This window comes from Rhinoraja longicauda, chromosome 16 (assembly GCF_053455715.1).
Source record: "Rhinoraja longicauda isolate Sanriku21f chromosome 16, sRhiLon1.1, whole genome shotgun sequence".
NCBI lineage: Eukaryota > Metazoa > Chordata > Chondrichthyes > Rajiformes > Arhynchobatidae > Rhinoraja > Rhinoraja longicauda.
In genome coordinates, this window is record NC_135968.1 from 17,274,558 (window position 1) to 17,302,056 (window position 27,499).

The window sequence follows — 27,499 nt, forward strand, 5'->3', positions numbered from 1 at the left end:
CTGTTTCCGTGCAGTATCTCTACAGTCTAATAGGTGGTGAGATCAAACTTGTTTTGGAATTAAAATGGAGACTGACCAACTAAGCATTGCGGATGAAGCTTTCCACATAAAACAGGGAAGGCAAACCTTCCCACAGGGGAAAATAAAGCTAACCTAAAAAAGAAAAGGAATACTTTGTGTGGCTCTGGAGGCAGTGGTGATCGTGATCATTGCTTTGACCAGAGTCAGCGCGGATTTGCAGGGCAGTTCACGTTCCTGATAAGAAACTATTCCTAGGGCAGCGGAACAGACTGCTTCACACGCTGCCAGTTCATTCATCACCCTCTCCTGCTGCTGTCAGTGTGTAACTGTTACTGACTTAAAACGGTGCGTACCTGTCAGGTGTTATCAGATATACAGGAATAGGAAGCTGCAGGCTGGAAGCAGTCAGCTAGACTCTACCATTACGCCACAGCTACACAGCTGTCTCGGTCTATTGACCACTTCGCAAGCCCATCTCTGTCAATGTGACCCATTTGTAGATATATAGAACAGTACAGTACAGTACAGAAACAGGCCCATTGGCCCACAATGTCTGTGCCGAACACATTGCCAAGTTAAACTAATCTCCTCTGCCTGAACGTGATCCATATCCCTGTGCCTAACTAAAAGTCACAAACACCACTATCGTATCAGCCTCCACCACTACTGGCAGTGTGTTCTAGGCATGGTGGTTGATGCAAATACGATAGTGACATTTAGATAGGCACGTTGAGTATGAGTTAGGATGTCATGATGCAGTTTCAAAGGACTTTGGTTAGGCCACATCTAGAATATTGCATGCAGTTCTGGCCACCCCATTACTGGAAGGATATGGAAATGTTAGAAAGAGTGCAGAGGTTTACCAGAATGTTGCCTGGATTAGGGGGTATCAGCCACAGGAAGAGGTTGGAGAGACTTGTTTTCTCTGGAAATCGTCCAGTTTCCTCCCACATCCCAAAGACGTGGGCTTGCAAATCTTCTTTAAAACCTTTTCCCTCTCTCATAAAGTCATAAAATTGTAAAACATGGACCTTCAGCCCAACTTGCCTACGCCGACCAAGACACCCATTCAACAATGGTCCCACCTGCTCACTTTGGCCCTGATGCCTCTAAAACCTTCATGTACATGGATAGGACAGGTTTGGGGCAATATGGGCCAAACGCAGGCAGGTGGGACAGTGTAGATGGGGCATGTTGGACGAAACTATGAAGGGTCCGTTTGATTCTATGACTCTGTAACAGGAGAGGAACAAGCTGTTGCTGAATCTGGTGATATGAGCTTTCAAGCTTATGTATCTTCTATTCAACAGAAGTGAGGAATGATGATGGAGTGGTCCTCGATAATCGCAAGTTCACAAGTTATAGGAGTAGAATTAGGCCATTCGGCCCTTCGAGTCTACTCCACCATTCAATTATGGCTGATCTCTGCCTCTTATTCCCATTTTCCTAGCGTGCAGGACAGTGCTAATGTACAGGATGATCGCCGGTCGGCACGGACTTGCTGGGCCAAATGGCCTGTTTCCGTGCAGTATCTCTAGTCTAATAGGTGGTGAGATCAAACTTGTTGACTGTACCATTACGCCACAGCTACACAGCTGTCTCAGTCTATTGACCACTTCGCAAGCCCTTCTCCCAACAACCCTTGACACCTGTTCTAATCAAGAATTTGTCTATCTCTGCCTTAAAAACATCCACTGACTTGGCCTTCACAGCCGTCTGCAGCAATGAGTTCCACAGATAACGCTTCCCAAGGCAGTCACCATGGGTTTTCTCACATTCTCTGGCCTTCTCGTCCAGGGCTAAATTAACACGCCATGGCTGTAGTCTGTTGAATGCACAAAAGGAACCGGTAGACCCTGAGGGTTACGGGTGAGCCTGCTTTTGCAGATTCCAGCACAAAGGCAACTTCGCTCTCACTCTAACTGTACCGTGCGGTGGGAATGCCCGATCCTTAGGCCAGATGAAGCCCGCGGTGTCCCGACACTTTACGAACCGGGGAAGGGTTGCTTCCAATTTGCAAGCTGGTAGCATAAATTACTTGTGCTGGCGTCAGTCTTCAAGAGGACAAAAAAAAAGAGAACAATCCTTCTCCGGTTTGATTTAGACCAACACAAGGTGTCATCAAGATAATTTGTTGACTTTTTTAAAACTCTCTGCAGACGTAATTGCTGGAAAATCATTTACTTTTAACGGGGGGCGTTTGAAAGGCAGTGGGTAGATTGCATCTGCTCACAAAGGCCGTCCAGATGAGGTATGGTTACGCTCATTTAAATGGCTCCCCAGCCTCGGGCGATTGCTGAGCAAATCATCGCAAACACCTTGCGCACATTACAAAGGAGAGTAACATGAAAAGCAGAGAAAGCGACACTCGTTGGTCGGCCGGTGGGACTGGGAACCCGCCCGAAGGCTCGCCAGTCAGTGGGACCCGCCCCAAGGCTCGTCAAAGGAGGGAGTGAGAGGTGTCCGACACGAGAACAAGGGCCGGTAGGAGGGTGAACTGGGGTATTGCCTCCAGCGCCTTCATGGTCGGCTGCAGGTGCCCCCGGGACACAAAGATGGCCGGACGAGGGGAGGGACGACGGTTCAATAGACAATAGGTACAGGAGTAGGCGATTCGGCCCTTCGAGCCAGCACCACCATTCAATGTGATCATGGCTGATCATTCTCAATCAGTACCCCGTTCCTGCCTTCTCCCCATACCCTCTGACTCCGCTATCCTTAAGAGCTCTATCTAGCTCTCTCTTGAATGCATTCAGAGAATTGGCCTCCACTGCCTTCTGAGGCACAGAATTCCACAGTTACAACTCTCTGACTGAAAAAGTTTTTCCTCATCTCAGTTCTAAATGGCCTACCCCTTATTCTTAAACTGTGGCCCCTTGTTCTGGACTCCCCCAACATTGGGAACATGTTTCCTGCCTCTAACGTGTTCAACCCCTTAATAATCTTATATGTTTCGATAAGATCTCCTCTCATCCTTGGTTCACGGACATGTCTGCTCCAGGACATCGAGCGCGCAGGCCAACCGGACTTTGAAAATGGCGCCAAAACATATATGCAGAAAGAATTGCACTGTGCAGTTGCAAATGTTACAAATAATACATCATTGAACCAATAAAGCACCATTAAACTCAGCCCGCATCTGCGGAAAGTAAAACAGAACGTGAACTGACTTGAAATGTTAACTCTGTTTCTTCTTCCACAGATTCCGTCTGACTGCTGAGATTTTGTTGCAGACACAAGAAATTGCAGATGCTGGAATCTTGCGTAGAACCCAAAGTGCTGGAGTGACTCAGGCAGGACATGTATACGTGACCTTTTGGGTCGGAACCCTTCTTCAGATTTTGCTAGTGATTTATATTGTCACGTGTACCAAGATACAGTGAAAATCTTTACTTTGCGTGCTACCCACACAAATCATACCATACATGAGCACAATCAAACTATGCACAGGTACTATTGTGTGGAATTCTGTACTACAGCTGCAAAGAAAGTGCAGGTAAAAAAGTGCAAGGGTCCCAACAAGGTAGATCACACATGGCGCAGCGGTAGAGTTGCTGCCTTACAGCGAATGCAGCGCCGGAGACTCAGGTTCGATCCTGACTACGGGTGCTGTACTGTACGGAGTTTGTACTTTCTCCCCGTGACCTGCGTGGGTTTTCTCCGAGATCTTCGGTTTCCTCCCACACTCCAAAGACGTACAGGTTTGTAGGTTAATTGGCTGGGCAAATGTAAAAATAAAAAAAATTGTCCCTAGTGGGTGTAGGATAGTGTTAATGTGCGGAGATCGCTGGGCGACGCGGACCCGGTGGGCCGAAGGGCCTGTTTCTGCGCTGTATCTCTAAATCTAAATCTAAAATCTACATTGATTGTTTAAGTGAAGTCCATTCAAAAGACTGATTAACAGTGGGGATGAAGCACCAGTGGTACACGCTTTCAAACTTTTGTATCTTCAGCCCGAAGGGAGAAGAGGGAACGACCGGGGTGTGAATGGTTCGCACATAAACTTCAGGACTAGGACCTCATATTATGGGTAGCTTATAGCCCAATAGTATAAACACTGAATTCTCCAATTTTAGATAACTAACCCACAAACACACCAACCTCCCCCTTTTTTCCTCCCATTGACTCCATCTACACCTCACGCTGCCTCGGCAAGGCCACCAGCATAATCAAGGACCAATCTAACCCGAGTCACTCCCTCTTCTCCCCTCCCCCATCAGGCAAGAGGTACAGAAGTGTGAAAAGGCACACCTCTAGATTCAGGGACAGTTTCCTCCCAGCTGTTATCAGACAACTGAACCATCCTATCACCAACTAGAGAGCGGTCCTGAGCTACTATCTACCTCATTGGAGATCCTCATATTATCTTTAATCGGACTTTATCTTGCACTAAACGTTATTCTGTTTACACTGTGGACAGCTTGATTGTAATCATGTATAGTCTTTCTGCTGACTGGTTGGCACGCAACTAAAAGGTTTTCATTGTACCTAGGTTCGAAATGAATGAAGAGTTGTGAATTGGGTACATCTTCGATCCTTCTGTCTCACACCTTTTCCGTCCATTCCTTCCAACCACGTGCCTATCAAAAACCCCTCTCCCATTACCTGCCAGGCTTTGTCCTGCCCCTCCTCTCTTTCTGGTTTCTTTCCCTCTCCCTCCACAATCACTCCGAGGTAGGGTCCCGACCCAAAACGTCGTCTGTCCATATCCGCCAGAGATGCTGCCTGACCCGCCCAGTTACTGCAGCAATTTGTGTCCTTTTTAAAAATCATCATAGTTCCTTGTGTCTGGTCCTTGGTTAAGTTGGCTGCTTTCCAGAGGCAGCATGACGTGTAGATGGAGTCGATGATGGGGAGGTGAAGGCTGGTCTGTGAGATGGATTGGGCTGAAATCCACAATTCTCTGCGATTTATTGAAATAACATCCAACAGTGTGGGAAATTTGACAGTCTGGCTCCAGAGTGCCAGATTATCAGAGATATACGAGGAATGGGAAGTCGGGCAGGACCGATTCTCTTCCGACCGATACCTGACTTTAGAGATACTTTAGCGTGGAAACAGGCCCATCGGCCCACCAAGTCCACACCGACCAGCGAACACCCCATACACTAACACTATCCAACACACTAGGGTCAATCTATAATTTTACTGAAGCTAATTAACCTACAAACCTGAATGTCTTTGGAATGCAGGAGGAAACCGGGGCACCTGGAGAAAACCAACGCGGTCACAGGGAGAACGTACAAACTCCGTACACACAGCACCCGTAGTCAAGATCAAACCCGTGTCTCTGGCGCTATATTCCCAGAATGGCGGGACTTTCATATGTTGAAAGACTGGAGCGACTAGGCTTGTATACACTGGAATTTAGAAGGATGAGAGGAAATCTTATCGAAACGTATAAGATTATTAAGGGGTTGGACACGTTAGAGGCAGGAAACATGTTCCCAATGTTGGGGGAGTCCAGAACAAGGGGCCACAGTTTAAGAATAAGGGGTAGGCCATTTAGAACTGAGATGAGGAAAAACTTTTTCAGTCAGAGTTGTAAATCTGTGGAATTCTCTGCCTCAGAAGGCAGTGGAGGCCAATTCTCTGAATGCATTCAAGAGAGCTGGATAGAGCTCTTAAGGATAGCGGAGTCAGGGGGTATGGGGAGAAGGCAGGAACGGGGTACTGATTGAGAATGATCAGCCATGATCACATTGAATGGCGGTGCTGGCTCGAAGGGCCGAATGGCCTCCTCCTGCACCTATTGTCCATTGTCTATTGTCTAAGACAGCAACTCGACCACTGCGCCACTCTCACTAACCTGAGTACGTTTCCTGCTTTTATTTCAGGAAGCCTGCTTCTACTGTGACCTCCAGGCACACACAAACCAAGCCTTGCGATTGTGTTGAAATTCCCAAAACTGCTTTAGTTGCCCCGTTGCCGGTAACGCCGGCTAATTCTTTAAATATTTGTAATACTGATGCGGAATGAGATTAAAATAAGCAAAGTTGTGAAGCTCAGGGGAAGGTATCCATCCTCACTTTTACAGCAGTGGATAACATCTCGGGGAGACAGTGCAGCCTACCAGGTATTAAAGCAACCCATATGCTTCCAATAACCCCAGTGAAAATTAGATTTATAGGGCAATAAAAACAAACTGCTTCCTAATATATTTTTGGCTGCCCTTGTCCGATTCGGAAGCCTTAATGATAAAGAGTCTGCTTCTGCACATATGCCAGGAGGGTGCAATAGACAATAGACAATAGACAATAGGTGCAGGAGTAGGCCATTCAGCCATTCGAGCCAGCACCGCCATTCAATGCGATCATGGCTGATCACTCTCAATCAGTACCCCGTTCCTGCCTTCTCCCCATACCCCCTCACTCCGCTATCCTTAAGAGCTCTATCCAGCTCTCTCTTGAAACCATCCAACGAACTGGCCTCCACTGCCTTCTGAGGCAGAGAATTCCACACCTTCACCACTCTCTGACTGAAAAAGTTCTTCATCTCCGTTCTAAATGGCCTACCCCTTATTCTTAAACTGTGGCCCCTTGTTCTGGACTCCCCCAACATTGGGAACATGTTTCCTGCCTCTAATGTGTCCAATCCCCTAATTATCTTATATGTTTCAATAAGATCCCCCCTCATCCTTCTAAATTCCAGTGTATACAAGCCTAATTGCTCCAGCCTTTCAACATACGACAGTCCCGCCATTCCGGGAATCAACCTAGTGAACCTACGCTGCACGCCCTCAATAGCAAAAATATCCTTCCTCAAATTTGGAGACCAAAACTGCACACAGTACTCCAGGTGCGGTCTCACCAGGGCCCGGTACAACTGCAGAAGGACCTCTTTGCTCCTATACTCAACTCCTCTTGTTACGAAGGCCAACATTCCATTGGCTTTCTTCACTGCCTGCTGTACCTGCATGCTTCCTTTCAGTGACTGATGCACTAGGACACCCAGATCTCGTTGTGATCGCACCTCACACCTGCCCTGCTGCTGTTCTATTCAACACCAAACTTTGCCTTGTATCTACCTGCAAAGATGTTCATACACCCTGGGGTCAATACGCAGATATGTTTGAGCAAAACACAAAGTCATGGAGGCGGTGCAGCGGTAGAGTCGCTGCCTCACAGCGCCAGAGACCCAGGTTTGATTCTGACTACGGGTGCTGTCTGCACGGAGTTTGCACGTTCTCCCTGTGACTGCGTGGGTTTTCTCTGGGAGCTCCGGTTTCCTCTCACATCCCAAAGTAGTAAAGGTTTGTAGGTTAATTGGCTTTGGTGAAATTGTAAATTGTCCTTCGTGTGCAGGATAGTGCTAGTGTACTGTGTGGTCGTTGCTCGATGCCGACCTGGTGGTCTGAAGGACCTGTTACCACTCTGTATCTCTAAAGTCTAAACGCAGCAGGTCAGTCAGCATCTGTGGAGTCTTGCCAACCACGTCTCCCTGCAAATTCTGTTCTTCAATCCGTTCTTCCATTCCTACAAATGTTCTTTCTCATGTTACCAAGAGGCAACTTGTGAAGACCAATTAACCCACAAACCCCCATGTCTTTGGGATGTGGGAGGAAACTGATACACACGAGGTTACAGGGAGAATTGCAAACTCCATGCAGACAGCATCCAAAGTCAGGATTGAACCTGGGTCTCTGGCGCTGAGGCAGTGGCTCTACCAGCTGCACCACTGTGCCACCCAGTGATAGGTGGGTACAGGTGAGGGAAGGGGAGGGATTTAATTGGCAGATTGGTCGAGTAACCAGAAAGGAGGCAAAAGAGTGTCAGATAAGAAGAGAAGAGGAGGGGTGAAATGTAAAGCCGGAGGGAGGGATATGAGTGAAAGGGCACTTTGCCACGTGGCAAAGAGGGATGGAGGAATGAGTTGCGATGAGGGAAATGTGGGACTTGGGGATGGGAGGGGGGGGGGGGGGGGGGATTCACCTGTGCAACATTCTATCCACAGAATCAAGATTAATGCTTTAGGTCAATGTTGAAAGTTCATGGACCTGCGATGTTTCCCCTCTCGTAAACAGCATTCTATGTCTTATTTCGGAATTTGCAGAATTTTGTTTTGGAGCCAAACGGGAAGCCACAGACTCGGTGCCTGACCTGAGCTCACAGATGGAAATGGGATTTTAAGCAGGATGATTTTCAGGATGATTGGCCACTTGGCAAAGAGAGAATCTTCCCTGAACACTGGCCTTCATCAGCCAGGACATTGAGTATAGCAGTTGGGACGTTATGTCACAGTTGTACAGGAAACAGGCAAGGCTGCACTTGGAGTGCAGTAGAAATAAGGAACTGCAGATGCGGGTTAATACAAAAAAAGGACACAAAGTGCTGTAGCGGGTGAGACAGCATCTCTGGATAACATGGATAGACAACAATAGACAATAGGTGCAGGAGGGTGCAATAGACAATAGACAATAGACAATAGGTGCAGGAGGAGGCCATTCGGCCCTTCGAGCCAGCACCGCCATTCAATGTGATCATGGCTGATCATTCTCAATCAGTACCCCGTTCCTGCCTTCTCCCCATACCCTCTGACTCCGCTATCCTTAAGAGCTCTATCCAGCTCTCTCTTGAATGCATTCAGAGAATTGGCCTCCACTGCCTTCTGAGGCAGAGAATTCCACAGATTCACAACTCTGACTGAAAAAGTTTTTCCTCATCTCAGTTCTAAATGGCCTACCCCTTATTCTTAAACTGTGGCCCCTTGTTCTGGACTCCCCCAACATTGGGAACATGTTTCCTGCCTCTAACGTGTCCAACCCCTTAATAGTCTTATACGTTTCGATAAGATCTCCTCTCATCCGTCTAAATTCCAGTGTATACAAGCCTAGTCGCTCCAGTCTTTCAACATATGATAGTCCCTCCATTCAGACCATGCTCAGTTTTGGTCAGCCTGTCATAGGAAAGATGCCACTAAGCTGGAAAGTGCACAGACCAGATTTATGTTTCTAGGACTCAAGAGACCGAGCTACATGGACAGGTTAGGCAGGCTAGGATTTTATTCCTTGCAGTGCAGGAGGCTGAGGGGTGGTCTCATACAGGTGTACAAAATCATGAGGGGAATAGATGGGATGAATGGAGAGTGTCTTTTACCCAGGGTTGGGGATCAAAAACCATAGGTTCAAAGTGAGAGGAGAAAGGTTTAATACAAACCTGAGAAGCAACTTTTTCTCACTCAGAGGGTGGTGGATATCTGGAAGAGCTGCCAGAGGATGTAGATCAAACAGGTACAATAACAGCATTTGAAAGACGCTTGGACCGGTATGAAAAAAAATAGAGGGATATGGGCCAAACGCAGCATCTCTGGAGAATATGGCTGAGTGACGTTTTGGGTTGGGATTGTGTGGGGGGTGGGGGGGGGGGGGGGGGGGGGGGGGGGGGGGGAGCTGGGAGAGAGGTGGGGTGGGGTGGGCTGGACAAGCCAAGCAAGTGATAGTTGAAAGACACAAAGTGCTGGAGTAACACAGCGGGTCAGCCAGCATCACTTATTATTATTATTGTCACTCGATGGGCCAAATGGCCTAATTCTGCACCTATCACTTATGAAGAGGGAGAGGAATGCATGAGCTGAGGGAAGTCTGTGGAGGAACAAAGGTGGGGGAAGAGAAAGGAGCATGATCATGAAAGTCCCGTGCAGTCAAGGTCATGAAGCAGTCACATCTCTCCCGACCCAGTGAACTGACACAGCCTGGGTCAGCATGACATGGTCGGCTCCACTGTTAAAGCCAGGCAGGATGTTAGGAATTAGAATATATTGAAATTTATATGCTAAAGATTAAAAGGAGACTGAGTACTGGTCTTAAAATAAAGGGAATTATTGCTTTTTTAGTATTTTTATCTGGAAATGCTTGGCTTCCTTATCGCTCAGTAATTCCCTCTTAAAACTAAGGCCCTCACCTCATTCTCAGGTTCTCCCTGACACACTGAATTAACTGTCTCAGCAGCAGGCACTCCGCCATTGCCGAATGTTTCAAATTATTTTGTGAAACTGGATTAGTCGATCAGGATTCGTACGGGCTGGGTCCAGGGTCGACCCTCTGCCCTTCCTGTGATGATCCCGAGAATCAAACGGCTTTCACACACACAAACACAGTCTCCTTTCAGGAGGTAACATTTACCCAGAGAGTTGTTGGCATAGGATATCCTAGTTAAACCCATAAAGTTTATTTGCAATGGACTCATGCCCAGTAACTTACTGGAGACGGAACAAGCTCGGCGTAAGTCAGAAGGTTAGAAGCAGAGACAATTCTCACGGTTCGCAGGACGAAAGGCATTCGCTCGGGTCACTGGCGTGCATTTACCACACCGGCTGAGTGCACGCACGCTCAAAACAAACGGAGATAAACACAGAACATGGCAGCCTTGGGGTGTGGGGTGGGGAGCACAGAGCCGCTGCCTCACAGCACCACAGACCCGGGTTCCATCCTGACCACAGGTGCTGTCTGTGTGAAGTTTACACGTTCTCCCTGTGACTGCGTGGGTTTACCCCGGGCGCTCCGGTTTCCTCCCACACTCCAAAACATGCAGGTTTGTAGGTTTATTGGCTTCTGTAAATTGTCCCTAAAAGTGCAGCTTTGGATTAGTGAACGGGTGATCGTTGGTCAGCACAGACTCGGTGGGCTGAAGGGCCTGTTTCCACTCTGTATCGCTAAACTTAACTAAATGGGGTGTTGAACATTGTGCGAGCGTCAGTGAACATCCCATTGTCTGACATTAAAACACTGCCTTTATTCTCGATTTCCAGCACCTGCAGATTCTTGCTTTCAGGGCATGACTTTGCTGATTTTCCCAGAGTGTGGGTTGAGTGCAGGATCTATTGGAATGTTTATCTTCACCACAATTAAGCCCTAATGAGAGTGTGCTCCCCAGTGAAGCGGGTTTTAAGCGCCTGGTGATTGTTAACTGAAAGGCTTCCAGAGAGAAACGGATTAAAATTCCTGGTTACCTGCAGAATGACTCCTGATGGTTTGTTTTGGCTGGAATTGGGGGATGGAGGAATGCTTGCATGCTTTCCACAGTCAGAGTGCTCTGGATTTCCCCAGCAACAATGTGATAGCAATTAAGAAGTTGCCGGTTAATTTGTTTTTAAATAGGGAAATAGTCACATGAGCACCAAAGTCAATAATCAGTGGAAATGCAGAGACAGTAATGTAATGTTTGGAAATAATTAATAGAATGTCTAAGCGAGACGTTTATAGCTCTAAAAGACCAAGAGTTTTTTTTACCAAGGAAGTTTAGCATGTCTCAAATGACGCTTACTAACGTCTACTTACGCACCATAGAAAGCATCCTGTCATTCACAACTTGGTGTACTCTGCCCAAGGTGGCAAAACAATTGCAGAGAGTTGTGAATGTGGCCCAGTCCGTCACATTCCCCTCCATTGACACCATCTACATTTTACACTGCCTCGGAAAAGCTGCCAACACAAGCAAAGACTTGTCCCACTTGATCAATCTGAAGAAGGGTCTCGACCCGAAACGTCACCCATTCCTTCTCTCCTGAGATGCTGCCTGATCTGCTGAGTTACTCCAGCATTTTGTGAATAAATACCTTTGATTTGTACCAGCATCTGCAGTTATTTTCTTATACTTGTATGTCCCATTTGTCCCGGTCATTCCTTCTTATCCCTGCTCCTTTTGGCTTTAAAGGTACAGGGTGGAAACAGGCCCTTCGGCCCACCTAGTCCACGCCAGCCAGCGATACCCTGTACACTAATACTATCCTACACATTGGGAACAATTTACAATTTTGCCAAAGACAATTAGCCTACAGACATGTACGTCTTTGAAATGTGGGAGGAAACCAGAGAACCCGGAGAAAACTGACGCAGTCACAGGGAGAACGTACAAACTCCGTACAGATAGGACCCGTCATCAGGATCTAACCCGGGTCTTGGTGCTGTAAGGCATCAGCTCTACCATTCTGCCCCTGTTGGGTAAACGGTACAGAAGCTTGAAAGCGTGCACCATCAGACTCAGGAACAGCTTCTTCCCCTCTGTTACCAGGCTTCTGAACAGTCCTTCCATTAGCTAGGGTACTAAGAGATTCGCCTCTACCTCATTGTGGACATTGGATTTTGTCTCTGGAACTGGTGCACTATAATGCTGAGAACTAAAGGAAGGGAAAAAAACCAGATCAAGTTCAGACAATGCTGGAAACATCCAGCAAGTCGGGCAGAATTTGCCGAAAGCCAAGTATGGGCCACAGAACCATAATGTATGGGAAGGAACTGCAGGTGCTGCAGACACCGAAAATAGTCACAAAAAACTGGAGTTACTCAGCGGGTCAGGCAGCATCTCAGGAGAAAAGGAATAGGTGACATTTTGAGTCGAGACCCTTCTTCAGACCCGGAGAAAAGGGATATGAAACATCACCTATTCCTTTCCTCCAGAGATGCTGCCTGAGTCACTCCAGCATTTTGTGCTCATCTTCAGGGAACCATAAGCTTGGTTACCGAGGTAGGTTTTAAGGAGGAAAAAGTGGTAGAGATGTTTCGGGAAAACATTTCAGAGCTCAGGCCCGGATAGCAGAAGGCACAGTCACTGATAGTGGAGCTTATAATTAGGAGCTGGGCAGGAGGCCAGAACTGGAAGAACAAAGAGATCTCCATAAACGCCAGCTCTGGCTAATGTGCGGCTAATTAGTTTGTCGTGTCGCACAGGCACATTCTCTCCCCTCAGGACGGGCTAGGCTTTGACTGTGCCTTGACCAACACAAAGCAAAGATCAAGGGTCAAACTGCTTAGTTAAGTGAGATGCAAGTCCAGTGAGCGGTAAAGGGCAGAGGAGTGGTAACCCGAGTCCTTTGCACAGCACTTAACGTGAATTAATTACTCGTCAGAAGCATCTTGAGCCGTCCACAGGCGGGGAAGCGAGAGGAAAGGTCAAGATGGCCAATGGTTGTGATTAGAGTTAAATCCAATTTGCAATAAGACCTCTCGACAAACCCAACTGTAACACAATACTCAGGACAAGGTCGACTAGTTACCAAGTGCACTAAGACAGAAGCAGCTGTGTAAGAGAATCAGTCGAAGTTTTTGAGAGAGAGGAAAAAAAAACACAACTACCTCTGCCCCACACCCCACCTCTTCCCCAAGAACTCTCACTTGCCTTGGAGCCAAAAGTCATAAAGACCAGAGTAATCAGAGCCTTCAAATTCAGAAGCGTAGATTCAAGTTTCCAATGCAAGGGAAGAGGGGCCATGTTACACCACACCAATTTTCTCTTTCCCAGAACTCTCGTGTGACACAGCCTTCTCCGTGTCACTCCTTTGGCCCAAGCAGGCCAAATATAGTGCAGCTATTTACGCTGGGCAGCCCGGTGGGAGATCTAAAGGGGCCTGAGTTGACGGAGGTGGGCTCTGCAAATGAGCGCAGCGTCCCCAGTGGCACAGAGTTCTGGCAAATCCATTACAAAGCTGCTGTGGTCTGGAATGCAGAGCATGAGAGTGAGGGGGAAGCAAGTTCAATAGAAACCTTCAAAAGGGATTTAGATCTTCATTTAAGAAAAGATCAAGCCATGGGGAATGAGCCGGGATTGAGGTTAATTGGCAATTCCTTCAGAGATCGAGCAATGCAAGATGCAGATGTTGGTGAACATCTGGCCTTATCCCTGATGTTAATCCCTGCACTGCTGGCGACCGGGCTTTCAACTGCACGGGTTTCCTCCGGGTGCTCCGGTTTCCTCCCACATCCTAAAGATGTGCGGGTTTGAAGGTTAATGGACCTTCTGTAAATTGCCCCTATCGCGTAGGGAGAGGATGCGAAAGTGAGATAACGTAGAAAAAGTGTGAACGGGTGATCGATGGTCAGCATGGACACAATTGGCCGAAGGGCCTGATTCTGTGCTGTTTCTCTAAAAACTAAAACCAAACTGTTTGGCCCCCGGTTCCGGAATTCCTCCCAAACCTTCTCACCCCCTTTCCTCAGGAAACTGAACCATCCGATCAACAACTAGAGAGCAGTCCTGAGCTACCATCTACCTCATTGGAGCACCAAACATTACTCCCTTTATACTGCATCTGTACACTGTGGACAGCTCGACTGAGGTTAATTGGCAAATGCCTTTAGAGATCCAGCAATGAAAGATGCAGATGTCGGCGAACATCACGGCCTGGTTCAAAGTAGACAAATTCTCCGTCTACGCCTGGGATGAGGTGTTCCACACTAGGGCATCAGAGATGTCCTCATTTTTCAGGAAACGGGGCTTCCCCTCTTCCATTATAGATGAGGCTCTCACTAGGGCCTCTTCCATATCCCGCAGCTCCGCTCTTGCTCCCCCTCCCCCCATTCGTAACAAGGACAGAATCCCCCTCGTTCTCACCTTCCACCCCATCAGCCAGCGTATCCAACAAATCATCCTCCAACATATCCGTCACCTCCAATGGGACCCCACCGCTGGCCACATCTTCCCATCCCCTCCCCTTTCTGCGTTTCGCAGAGACCGTTCCCTCCGTAACTCCCTGGTCCACTCGTCCCTTCCTGCCCTAACCACACCATCCCCGGGCACTTTCCCCAGCAACCGCAGGAGATGCAACACCTGCCCCTTTACCTCCCCCCTCAACTCCATCCAAGGACCCAACCAGTCTTTCCAGGTGAGACAGAGGTTCACCTGCACCTCCTCCAACCTAATCTATTGTATCCGCTGCTCTAGATGTCAACATCTTTACATCAGCGAAACCATACGCAGGCTCGGCGATCGTTTCGCTCAACACCTTCACTCAGTCCGCCTTAACCAACCTGATCTCCCGGTGGCTGAGCACTTCAACTCTCCCTCCCACTCCCAGTCTGGCCTTTCTGTCATGGGCCTCCTCCAGTGCCATAGTGAGGCCCACCGGAAATTGGAGGAACAGCACCTCATATTTCGCTTGGGCAGCTTGCAGCCCAGCGGTATGAACATTGACCTCTCCAACTATATATAGTTCCTCTGTCCCTCTCTTCCCCTCCCCCTTCCCAGTTCTCCCTCTATCTTCCTGTCTCCACCTATATCCTTCCTTTGTCCCGCCCCCCTGACATCAGTCTGAAGAAGGGTCTCGACCCGAAACGTCACCCATTCCTTCGCTCCTGAGATGCTGCTTGACCTGCTGAGTTACTCCAGCATTTTGTGAATAAATCACGGCCTGGTTCAGTAACTCGAACGCCCAGGAACAAAGGAGACTACAGAGAGAGGTGGACACTGCCCGGCCCATCATGGGTACTGACCTTCCCACCATCGAAAGGATCTATCTCCAGGAGGTGCTGCCTGAAAAAGACAGCTAGCATCATCGAAGACCCACACCACCCTGGCCACGGTCTCATCTCACTGCTACCATCTGGAAGAAGGTACAGGAGCCTGAAAACCGTGACCTCCAGGTTCAAGAACAGCTTCTGAACTAGCAACCATCATCATTGAACTCTGCACACTGACCTGAACTAAGAACCTCGATGTTTTGCCCTTGATTGCACTGAGGACTTAAGGGTTTTTTTTTGCACTAGCTGTGCGATTATTAATTTATTGAATGAATTTGTTTATTATACATGTATTGCATTTACAGGTCTGTTATGCAACTGCAAGTAAGAATTTCATTGTTCCATTGTCAGTACATATGACAATTAAAAACTCTTGACTCTTGACCGAACGACTAATTCAGTGACAGGTTTGGCATAGTGAAAACATAAGGAGAGTCTGAAGAAGGGTCTCGACCCAAAACATCATCCATTCATATCATCATATCATCATATATATACAGCCGGAAACAGGCCTTTTCGGCCCTCCAAGTCCGTGCCGCCCAGTGATCCCCGTACATTAACACTATCCTACACCCACTAGGGACAATTTTTACATTTACCCAGCCAATTAACCTACATACCTGTACGTCTTTGGAGTGTGGGAGGAAACCGAAGATCTCGGAGAAAACCCACGCAGGTCACGGGGAGAACGTACAAACTCCTTACAGTGCAGCACCCGTAGTCAGGATCGAACCTGAGTCGACGGCGCTGCATTCGCTGTAAAGCAGCAACTCTACCGCTGCGCTACCGTGCCGCCCAATGTATTGCCATACATTCATTATTAAATCTCCAGTCTCATCATCCAATGTTCCCACACTCATCTTAGCTATCCCTCGTCCTTTCTATTCATCAACAATTTGAGTTTGAGTTTAATTTATTGTCACATGTATCGAGGTTAAATGAAAAGCTTTTGTTTCGTGCAACAGAAACTCTTGCCGTTTGATTTGATATTGCTTTCTCTCAAAATATTCTCTGTCCTTATTGGCCTTTTAGTCTCTTGCTTCTGGTTCCTGAAAAACGTTTTTGATCTACCACTAGCATTTGCCACTTTGGATTTTGATTTAATATTGTATTTGACCTCTTTTGTTAATCACACATTGGATCTGACATACACTATCATATCATATCATATCATATATATACAGCCGGAAACAGGCCTTTTCGGCCCACCAAGTCCGTGCCGCCCAGCGATCCCCGCAGATTAACCCTTTACCTTTACCTAGCCAATTCGAGAAGCTGGTCACAATGCACTGTAACTCCAGTCTTCCAGACAGCCTAGGTCCATTGCAGTTTAACAATGCAGTGCAACTGTTGCAATAGACATACGGCAGACACCAGCTCTCTGGCTGTACACTTATCACTGGAACATGTGGATATCACTGGCACTTATGTCAGCCTCTTATTTATTGATGAAAGCACCATCTTCAACACCATAATCCCATCCAAACCCATCGCCAAACTCCTGGAACAAGGATTCAGCACCCCCTTCTGCCACTGGAGCTTCGAGTTCCTGACCCATAGACCCCAATCAGCGAGGATAGATGACAAAATAACCTCCACAACAATTCTCAACTCCTGTACCCCACAAAGATGCCTTCTCAGCCCCATTCTATACTGCCTATACACTCACGACTGTGGCAGATTCTTCTCTAACTCCATTGACAAGTTTGCGGACACCAATGTAATGAGCCAGATCCCGAACAATTACGAGAGTGAGTACAGGAAGGAGATAGATGGCTTAGTATCAAGAGTAAAACCTCTACCTGTCACCAAGATGAAGGAGCTAGTTATTAATTTCACAAAGCAAGGTGAAGTATATGCATCAATCAGCATCTAAGGTGCTGAAGTGGTGATGGTCAAAAGCTTCATGTTCCTAGGCATAAATATCACCAACAATTCATCCACATTGAGGCTAAAAAGCACATCATGTCCCTACTTCCTCAGAACACTAAGGGAGTTTGATAGGTCACCAACAACTCTTAACAACTTCTACAACTGCACCATAGAAAGCATACTATCAGGATGAATCACAGGTTGGTTTGGGAGCAGCTCTGCCCAAGACCACAGAGAATTGTGGATGCAGCCCAGTCCATCACACAGACCAACCACTTCACCAATGACTCTATCTACACCTGACTGCATTGGGAATTCAGCTAACATAATTAAGGATCTTTTTCACCCCAATAATTCCCCCCTCCCTCCCTCCCCCCCTCTTCTGTGGGGAAGATACAAAGGCTTGAAAGCATGTACTACCAGATTCCGGAACAGCCTCTTCCCTGCTATTATCAGACTACTGAACAGTCCTCCAAGCGGCTAGCATGTAATCCTGATCTTTCAACCCATCTAATTGTGGACCTTGGACTTGTCCTCTGCAATTGTAACACTGTAATGCTATAATTCTATATTCTCATGCTGGTATTTTTCTCTTTGCACTACATGGAGTATTTGTCTATGGCTTGATTGTACTCTTGTATAGTATGATTCAATTTGACTGGATAACACGCAAACAAAAGCTTTTCACTGTATCTCCTCAGTACACTTGACAATAACAAATCAATACCACATGCTTCATCTTTCTCCTGGGATCTCTGTTTATAACTACGATAAATTTCCACTGCTGTGAAGTAGCTGCATAGGTATAAGCATCCTTCTCTCCAGAGATGCTGCCTGTCCCGCTGACTTGCTTCAGCATTTTGTGTCTATCCTCGGTGTAAACCAGCATCTGCAGTTCTTTCTTACATAGAAGCATCCATGGTCTGTTTTCTTGCACCGAATCTGAACAGTACAAATTCCTTTTGCCGTATCTCTCCAAAACAAGCGTTTTGCGCTCCGTGTTTTAAGTAGGTTTGGTTTCCCATCAGAGTACCCCAACTACTTCCTCTTGCAGAAGAGGAGCTCGTCTACATTCATACCCTACACGGATACTCCCAACTGATTAAAAAAATCCCTGATTTCAGTGCAAAGAAAGTGCAGTTAAGGATAACTGCACAAAATGTTAATAATTTTAAGATGAGGGGGGTTAATTTAAGGTGAGGGGGGAAATTTAAGCAGAGGGAGGAAAGATTTAATAGTTTAGTTTATTGTCATGGGTACCGAGGTACAGTGAAAAGCTTTTTTAATTGCGTGCTATCCAGTCAGCGGAAAGACTATACATGATTACAGTCAATCCGGCACACAGCGTACAGGGACAGGATAAAGGGAATAATGTTTAGTGCAAGATAAAGTCCTGTAAAGTCTGATTAAAGATAGTCTGATGGTCTCCAATGAGGTAGATAGTAGCTCAGGACCGCTCTCTAGTTGGTGATAGGATGGTTCGGTTTCCTGATAACAGCTGGAAAGAAACTGTCCCTGAATCTGAAGTGTGAAAAGGCATACTTTCAGATTCCCAGAAACCTGAGGGGCAACTTTTTTTACACAAAGGGTGATGGGTATATGGAATGGGCTGCCGGAGGAGGTACTTGAGGCGGTTTACTATCACAATGTTTAAAATACATTTGGATAAGTCCATGGATAGGAAAGGTTTAGAGAGATATGGGCTAAACGCAGGTAGATAGAACTAGTGTAGATGGGGCACATTAGTTGGCGTGGGCAAGTTGGGCCGACAGGCCTGTTTCCATGCTGAACGACTCTGCTCCACTGCAAAAGCTCCTCAAGGTAAGCCTACTTTAAAGAAGTTCTCCCACCGACAGGAGGTCTGCAACACCCTCTCCCACAGCTTCCCTTCTGTGATCACACCTTCCCCAGCCAACAATGAGCCACCAGGGGCTCCACCCTTCCTGAGGTCATCTGTTGTGTTGCTGGCCCTGATTTGTTGTGGCCTTTTCTCGCCTCCAGTTTATTCCTTCCCCCACCCACTTCTACTTTCAGCCTGAAGAAAGGTTTCGACCTGAAACATTACCGTTCTTTTTCTCTAGAGATGCTGCCTGACCCGCTGAATTACACTAGCATTCTGTGTCTATCTTTGGTATAAACCGGCATCTGCAGTTCCTTTCTATACATTTGGATTCTGACTCTTTTGTCCCACACTATTCCCTTCCATGCCAGCTAAAACTCAGGATGATTTAACTTCCTGCGCCACATCTCAACGTCAAACATTCGCAAGGAAGGAAAACCTACCCTCTGCATTGCCCTATCAAATAACCCGGCAAGGGTTACAAGCAGCTCCCTTTACACACAGACTTGTGACCCCGGTCATTCCTCCCTCTCCCTGTTTCCATCCAGCAGAAGCTTGAAACCAGACTCAGGAACAGCTTCTTCCCCTCTGTTATCAGGCTTCTGAACGGCCATTCCATAAGCTAGGGTGCTGTCCGACTCACCTCTACCCCATTGCGGACATTGGACTTTGTCTCTGGAACTGATGCGCTACAATACTGAGAACTATATTCAGCACTCTGTATCTTCTCCTTTGCTCATACCAATTGTAGGCAAGTTTGACTTGATTGTATTTGACCCTGGTTTGATCCTGACTACCAGTGCTGTCTGTACGGAGTTTGTACGTTCTCCCTGTGACCGCGTGGGTTTTCTCCGGGTGCTCTGGTTTCCTCCCACATTCTAAAGACAAATTGGCTTTGGATGTAGGAGAGAACTAGTGTATGGGTGATTGATGGTCAGCGTGGACACAGTGGGCCGAAGGGCCTGTTTCCATGCTGTATCTCTAAACCAAACGCAGCTTTTCACTGTACCTCGGTTACACATGACAATATTAAACCTAAACATTTCTAGGATAAGCTTAGGGGTAGGCACAAAGGAAAACTTTCTCTACACTGTCTCATCGTACACGTCCAGAACAGAGATAGATGCAGAGCAAAGCTATCTCTACGAACACTCAAAACCTCATGAACATAATCAGCAACAGGAAAAACAATGCTCCATTAATGATGTCCAGCAAGTATTTCCTTGTCACTGAGGGATTTATGTACAGATTAAAGCACTTTCCTACATCAACAGCATGGCTTCATTCCAGCAGCCCTTGCTGCTACTTAATACATTTAAAAGGAGGACTCATGTTAAAGATTCCTCTTGAATTGGAGTGTAATGTGATAACATTTTTGATGTCCGTGCCAAAAGGCAAGACAGGAACCTCTATCATGGAAACCATTTAGCAAATCTATTGGGAAGACGAGCCTGGGAGTTGTAAAAATAAAAGAACAGCCTGTGCAATCTCTCTGGTTTTCAACCAAGAGGTTATTAAAACGAAGTTAAATTTTGCAGAACGCTTACATTGCTGCCTTCCCACAGCTGGGACTTCGAGTCATATCCAAAACCAACACACATTACTTAAACCTCAGAACTCTCAGCATACACAACTCAACTGCACTTGGGAAGGTGAGATGGGGTCTCAGATACACGTCGTTTTTTCATTGTAACTGGAATGTTCACACAAGATGGCAGAAAATCAGTACTTGGCATTCAGGGACCTGGTGTCGATCAAACATTGCATCAGGGCTTAGGAATGGAGGTAATCTGAAGGCTTGAGCTATTGGGAGAGGTTGGGTAGGCTAGGACCTTCTTTCTTAAGCACAGGAGGCTGAGGGGTGATCTTATGGAAGTATATAAAATCCTGAGGGGGATAGATAGGGTGAATGCACAGAGTCTTTTACCCAGGTCAGGACAAATCAAAAAACTAAAGGGCAAAGGTTTAAGGTGTGAGGGGAAAGAATTACTAGGAACCTGAGGGGCAACTTTTTCCACATAGAAGGTGGTGGGTAAATGGAACAAACTGCCAGAGGAGGTAGTTGAGACAGTTCTAAAAATAATATTTAAAAGACATTTGGTCGGATAGATAGATAGGAAAGGTTTAGAGGAATATGGGACGAACGCGGGCAAATAGGGTACAGAGAAGATTTACGAGGATGTTGCCAGGACTAGAGGGTGTGAGCTATAGGGAGAGGCTCTATTCCTTGGAGCACAGGAGGATGAGGGGTGATCTTATAGAGGTGTATAAGATCATGAGAGGAATAGATCGGGTAGATGCACAGAGTCTCTTGCCCAGAGTAGGGAAATCGAGGGCCAGAAGACATAGGTTCAAGGTGAAGGGGGAAAGATTTAACAGGAATCTGAGGGGAAATGTTTTAACACAAAGGGTGGTGGGTGTATGGAACCAGCTGCCAGAAGAGGTTGTTGAGGCTGGGACTATCCCAAAGTTTAAGAAACAGTTAGACAGGTACATGGATAGGACAAGTTTGGAGGTATATGGACCAAGTGCAGGTAGGTGGGATTAGTGTAGCTGGGACATGTTGGCTGTTGAGGGCAAGTTGGGCCGAAGGGCCTGTTTCCACACTGTGTCACTCTATGACTCTAAATGGGACTAGATTCGGAGGGGCAATCTGGTCGGCATGGCTAAATTGGGCCAAAGGGCTTGTTTCCGTGTGGCATGATTCTGAAGTCTGATCAAACGGAGGAGACAATCACTGCCAGGATTTGTGGCGGCACAGTGGTAGAGTCGGTGCCTTACAGAGCCAGAGATTCAGGGTTTGATCCTGACCACAGGTGCTGTCTGTACGGAGATTGTACGTTCTCCCTGTGACTGCGTGGGTTTTCTCCGGATGCTCCGGTTTCCTCCCACATCCCAAAGACGTACAGGTTTGCAGTTTGGTTGGCTTCTGTAAAATTGTAAATTGTGTGTACGATAGTGCTAGTGTAAGGGGTGATCGAGTCCAAAGATTCAGTGGGGTGCACTGATCAGGAGCAATGAGCAGATGAAGGGGCTCCTGCATTTCACATTGCGACACCGTTTCCCAGGGCTTGGCGAGATTCACTGGAAACCTCTCAGGTGCAACAGCACCATTAAGAAGAGAGCCTGGCCTTCTGTATCTACGTTCCAGACACAACAGAAAAATGCCACGTTCTAAACTCTCATACCGGCATGTCTAAAGCACAAGGAAGACGTGTTACCGCCACTAAAGCAGGTATGGCTGGTTTTATTGAATACTTAAGGCCAAAATATAAACATTGCCACAGAAAGAGTGGGCAAGATGGAGTGATTCAGAGAGATGTGCAAAGGAGAGAGGGCACAGGTAGAGAGGGCACAGGGAGAGAGGGCACAGGAGAGAGGGCACAGGGAGAGAGGGCACAGGGAGAGAGGGCACAGGGAGAGAGGGCACAGGGGGAGAGGGCACAGGGGGAGAGGGCACAGGGGGAGAGGGCACAGGGAGAGAGGGCACAGGGAGAGAGGGCACAGGGAGAGAGGGCACAGGGAGAGAGGGCACAGGGAGAGAGGGCACAGGGAGAGAGGGCACAGGGAGAGAGGGCACAGGGAGAGAGGGCACAGGGAGAGAGGGCACAGGGAGAGAGGGCACAGGGAGAGAGGGCACAGGGAGAGAGGGCACAGGGGGAGAGGGCACAGGGGGAGAGGGCACAGGGGGAGAGGGCACAGGGGGAGAGGGCACAGGGGGAGAGGGCACAGGGGGAGAGGGCACAGGGGGAGAGGGCACAGGGAGAGAGGCCACAGGGAGAGAGGCCACAGGGAGAGAGGCCACAGGGAGAGAGGCCACAGGGAGAGAGGCCACAGGGAGAGAGGCCACAGGGAGAGAGGCCACAGGGAGAGAGGCCACAGGGAGAGAGGCCACAGGGAGAGAGGCCACAGGGAGAGAGGCCACAGGGAGAGAGGCCACAGGGGGAGAGGCCACAGGGGGAGAGGGCACAGGGAGAGAGGGCACAGGGAGAGAGGGCACAGGGAGAGAGGGCACAGGAGAGAGAGGCACGGAGAGAGAGGGCACGGGAGAGGGGGCACAGGGAGGGAGGCACGGAGAGAGGGCACAGGGAGAGAGGGCACAGGGAGAGAGGGCACAGGGAGAGAGGGCACAGGGAGAGAGGGCACAGGGAGAGAGGGCACAGGGAGAGAGGGCACAGGGAGGGGCACAGAGAGAGGCACGGAGAGAGAGGGCACGGAGAGAGAGGGCACGGAGAGAGGGCACAGGGAGAGAGGGCACAGGGAGAGAGGGCACAGGGAGAGAGGGCACAGGGAGAGAGGGCACAGGGAGAGAGGGCACAGGGAGAGAGGGCACAGGGAGAGAGGGCACAGGGAGAGAGGGCACAGGGAGAGAGGGCACAGGGAGAGGGCACAGGGAAAGAGGGCACAGGGAGAGAGGGCACAGGGAGAGAGGGCACAGGGAGAGAGGGCACAGGGAGAGAGGGCACAGGGAGAGAGGGCACAGGGAGAGAGGGCACAGGGAGAGAGGGCACAGGGAGAGAGAGCACAGGGAGAGAGGGCACAGGGAGAGAGGGCACAGGGAGAGGCACGGAGAGAGTGCACAGAGAGAGAGGCACGGAGAGAGAGGGCACAGAGAGAGGGCACGGAGAGAGAGGCACAGGGAGAGAGGGCACAGAGAGAGGGCACAGAGAGAGGGCACAGAGAGAGGGCACAGAGAGAGGGCACAGAGAGAGAGCACAGAGAGAGGGCACAGAGAGAGGGCACAGAGAGAGGGCACAGAGAGAGGGCACAGAGAGAGGGCACAGAGAGAGGGCACAGAGGGCACAGAGTTTCAGAAAGAGTGCAAAAGAGACGCAGAGAGTGAGAGGGCAAAAGGAAGCCAATCAGGATTAGAGAGAGACAGAGAGAGGTCAGCGAGAGAGATTTTGCGAGAGGGCAAAATGTTGAGAGACACACAGAGAAGGCAGCAGGCGAGGGCAAGAGAAGGAGAGGATATTGATGGAGAGCGAAAAATGTTTGAGGAAGAGGAAATTGTTTTATTTCAATTTTCCACAAGCAATTGCTCAGAAGATCGTTCACGATGCATAAACATTTCCAGCCTTAAATCACACTGGGAATATTTGATATAACCCACATAGCCAGGAAATAAAGGAAGCTGGGAGGCCTCTGCTCACCGTAGTTGTTGGTGGGATAGCGTTTCCTCAGTTTCTCGGTTAGCTTGGAGACTTTACTCCTGATCGGCTCATTTTTGAAGAAGCCGTTGTCTTGCAAGCTGAGATCGTAGTCCCCACTGCACTGCACAGCATCGTCATCCTCCTGTAAAGACAAAATCCAAAGTAAAGACAACTGGCAGAGTCACAGGAATCATAAGACACGGGAGCAAAATTATGCCAGTCACCGCTTCTAGTCTACACCGCCATTCAATCACGGCTGACCTCTTTTAACCCCTCAACCCCATTCTCCTGCCTTCTCCCCGTAACCTTTGACGCCCTTACTAATTAAGAACCTATCAATCTCCGCTTTAAAAATACCCAACGGCTTGGCCTCCAGCGCTGTCCGTGGCAATGAATTCATACGTTCGTGTTCATAAGTTATAGGAGTAAAATTATGCCATTCGGCCCATCAAGTCTACTCCGTCATTCTGTCATGGCTGATCTAGCTTTCCTTCTCGACCCCATTCTCCTGCCTTCTCCCCATAACCCCAGAAACCCGTACCGGCACGGTGGCGCAGCGGTAGAGTTGCTGCCTTACAGCGAATGCAGCGCTGGAGACTCAGGTTCGATCCTGACTACGGGTGCTGTACTGTACGGAGTTTGTACGTTCTCCCCGTGACCTGCGTGGGTTTTCTCCGAGATCTTCGGTTTCCTCCCACACTCCAAAGACGTGCAGGTATGTAGGTTAATTGACTGAGTAAAATGTAAAAATTGTCCCTAGTGTGTGTAGGATAGTGTTAATGTGCGGGGATCGCTGGGCGGCGCGGACTCGGTGGGCCGAAGGGCCTGTTTCCGCACTGTATCTCTAAATCTATATCTAAAAAATCTAATCAAGAATATGTCAATCTCTGCCTTAAAAATATCCACAGATTCACCACCCTCTGGCTAAAGAAATTCCTCCTCATCTCCTTTCTCGAGGAACATCCTTTTATTCTGAGACTGTGCCCTGTGGCCCACGACTGTGCCACTAGTAGAAACATCCTCAGAGTCCTCAGTGGTTTATTCTTATCAGGTATACCGAGGTACCGTGAAAAGCTTTTGAAAAAAACTGCAAATGCTGGTTTATAATAAAAGACACAAAGTTCTGGAGTAACTCAGTGGGCCAGGCAGCATCTGTGGAGAATGTGGGTGGGTGACATTTCAGGACCCTCCTTCAGAATTATTGTGGTAGGGGGGAGAGTTGCCGTCCAACGACACCAACTTGCCAGATTGCAGACTGTTGGAGGAACTCCAACTGTGAGTCAAGACAGTGGTGAGATGGGCTCTGAGAAAACTGCTAGCGAACCCATATAATAATAATAATAATAATAATAATAATAATAATAATAATAATAATAATAATAATAATAATAATAATAATAATATATTCCTTAATTTGTTCCACACTGGGGAAATTTACAGTGTTACAACAGCAAAGTGGATAGCAACAGAACATTCATTATAAATAAAAGTAAAGACAAGGATAAATTGTCATCAGTTTACTGTGTATTCCTTAACTGTTACTGTTAATAATAATAATAATGCATTTTATTTATATAGCTCTTTTCATATACTCAAAGACGCTTTACAGAGATTTCGAGAACATAGGGAAATGAATAAATAGATAAATAAGTAAATAAGTAAACGAACAGAGAAAGGAGACAGAAGGTGAGGTGACCTTCAGTGGTTGAAGGCAGTACTGAACAGGTGAGACTTCAGCGATGTTTTGAATGTGGTGAGTGTGGAGGAGTCTCTAACGGTTTGGGGTAGTGAGTTCCATAGGGTGGGAGCAGCGATGGATCTGAGTTGACTCAGTGTTAGCAAAGGCTCCAACCCGAAACGTCGCGTATCCATGAGATGTTGCCTGATCTATTGGGTTACTCCAGCACTTTGTATTGTACTCAAGATATCAGCATTTGCAGTTGCTTATGTCTGCGTTGGGTTAGAACATACAACAGTACAACATGAGAACAGGCCCTTCAGCTTACAATATCTGTGCTGAACATGATGCCAAGACCATCTCTGATCTATCTGCACATAATCCATAATCCTCCATTCCTTGCATATCCATGTGCCTGTCCAAAAGCCTCTGAAATGTCACCATCATATCTGCCTCTACCAGCATCCCTGGCAGCGTGTTCCAGGCACTCTATTTTTCCATCCTGGAAAAAGGTTCTGACTGCCTACCCTATCTATGCCTCTTCTAATTATATACACTTCTATCAGTTCTCTCCTCAACCTCTGGCATTCCACAATAAACAACCCAAGTCTGTCTAACCTCTCCCTGTAGCTAATATCCCCTAATCCAGGCATCATTCTGTTAAACCTCCTCTGCACCCTCTCCAAAGCCTCCACATCCTTCCTGTAATGGGGCGACCAGAACTGCATGCAATGTTCCAAATGTGGCTGAACCAAAGTAAGCTACCAAAGCGGAATATGAAGTGCTGTTCCTCCAGTTTGTTCATATGTTGGGTTGTAAGTTACCCAAGCAGAATTCACCTCCCCTCTTCACTATTAACAGTACCACCAATTTTTGTTTTATCTGCAAACGTACTAATCATTCCTCCAACATTCACATCTGTGCAGCTAATGTATATAACAAACAGCAAGGCTCCCAGCGCCGATCCCCGTGTGCTTTGTTATTTAATATAGCAGCAATTCATTATAAAAACAAACTATCCAAACTTAAAATCCGAAGGGTTTTATTTGGATGGGCTCTGAGAAAACCACTAGCGAACCCGTATTGCAAGCTTTTAAGAACTTCGGCAGACTGCAAACCACAATGTGAATCACAGAGCGATTCAGACATGTGGCTCGGTTAAGTACTTGCACATGCCTGTCAGTGAGACCAACTCTAGCACCATTTCGACTAACCGCGGCATTTGTTACGGGACTGCGGACATTTTGTCGTGCGACTGGGAGCCCTCGTTCCCCCTCCCAACCCGGGTCAGACAAGCGATCACAGTGTACACCAAAATGCCTTCCATTCACCGCGGTTTCATCGAACAGAGAAAAAAACCGAATTCAACTCTGACTCATTTTCTCTAAAAGTGGTAACACAGGGTAGACAGAGTGGTGAGGAAAGCATTGGGCATGCTTGCCTTCGTCGGTCAGGGCACTGAATGCCGGAGATAGACACATAATGCTGGGGTAACTCAGCGGGTCGGTCAGCATCTCTGGAGAACATGTATAGGTGACGTTTCGGGTCAGGACCCTTCTTCAGACTGAGTCTGAACTCTTCAGTCTAAAGAAGGGTCATGACCTGAAACGTCCCCTATCCATGTTCTCCAGAGATGCTGCCTGACCCACTGAGTTACTCCAGCACTTTGTCTTTATCTTTGGTATAAACCAGCATCTGCAGTTCCT

At 47.7% G+C, this 27,499-nt stretch overlaps 2 protein-coding genes across 3 annotated transcripts in view; one reads left to right on the plus strand and one right to left on the minus strand.

Annotated features, from left to right (window-relative positions):
* zfyve27 (zinc finger, FYVE domain containing 27) overlaps positions 1 to 27,499 on the minus strand; it is a 100,474-nt gene that overhangs the window by 31,387 nt on the left and 41,588 nt on the right. For both annotated transcript variants that reach the window (XM_078413308.1, XM_078413307.1), the window contains one exon: positions 24,116 to 24,257. In XM_078413308.1, the coding sequence (XP_078269434.1) occupies positions 24,116 to 24,257 (142 nt within the window). The remainder of the gene's footprint in view (positions 1 to 24,115; positions 24,258 to 27,499) is intronic.
* LOC144601210 (uncharacterized) lies at positions 22,155 to 24,029 on the plus strand. Its single transcript, XM_078413189.1, has 3 exons — positions 22,155 to 23,017; positions 23,289 to 23,526; positions 24,012 to 24,029. The coding sequence occupies exons 1-3, from the start codon at positions 22,155 to 22,157 to the stop codon at positions 24,027 to 24,029; spliced, it is 1,119 nt and encodes a 372-aa protein (XP_078269315.1).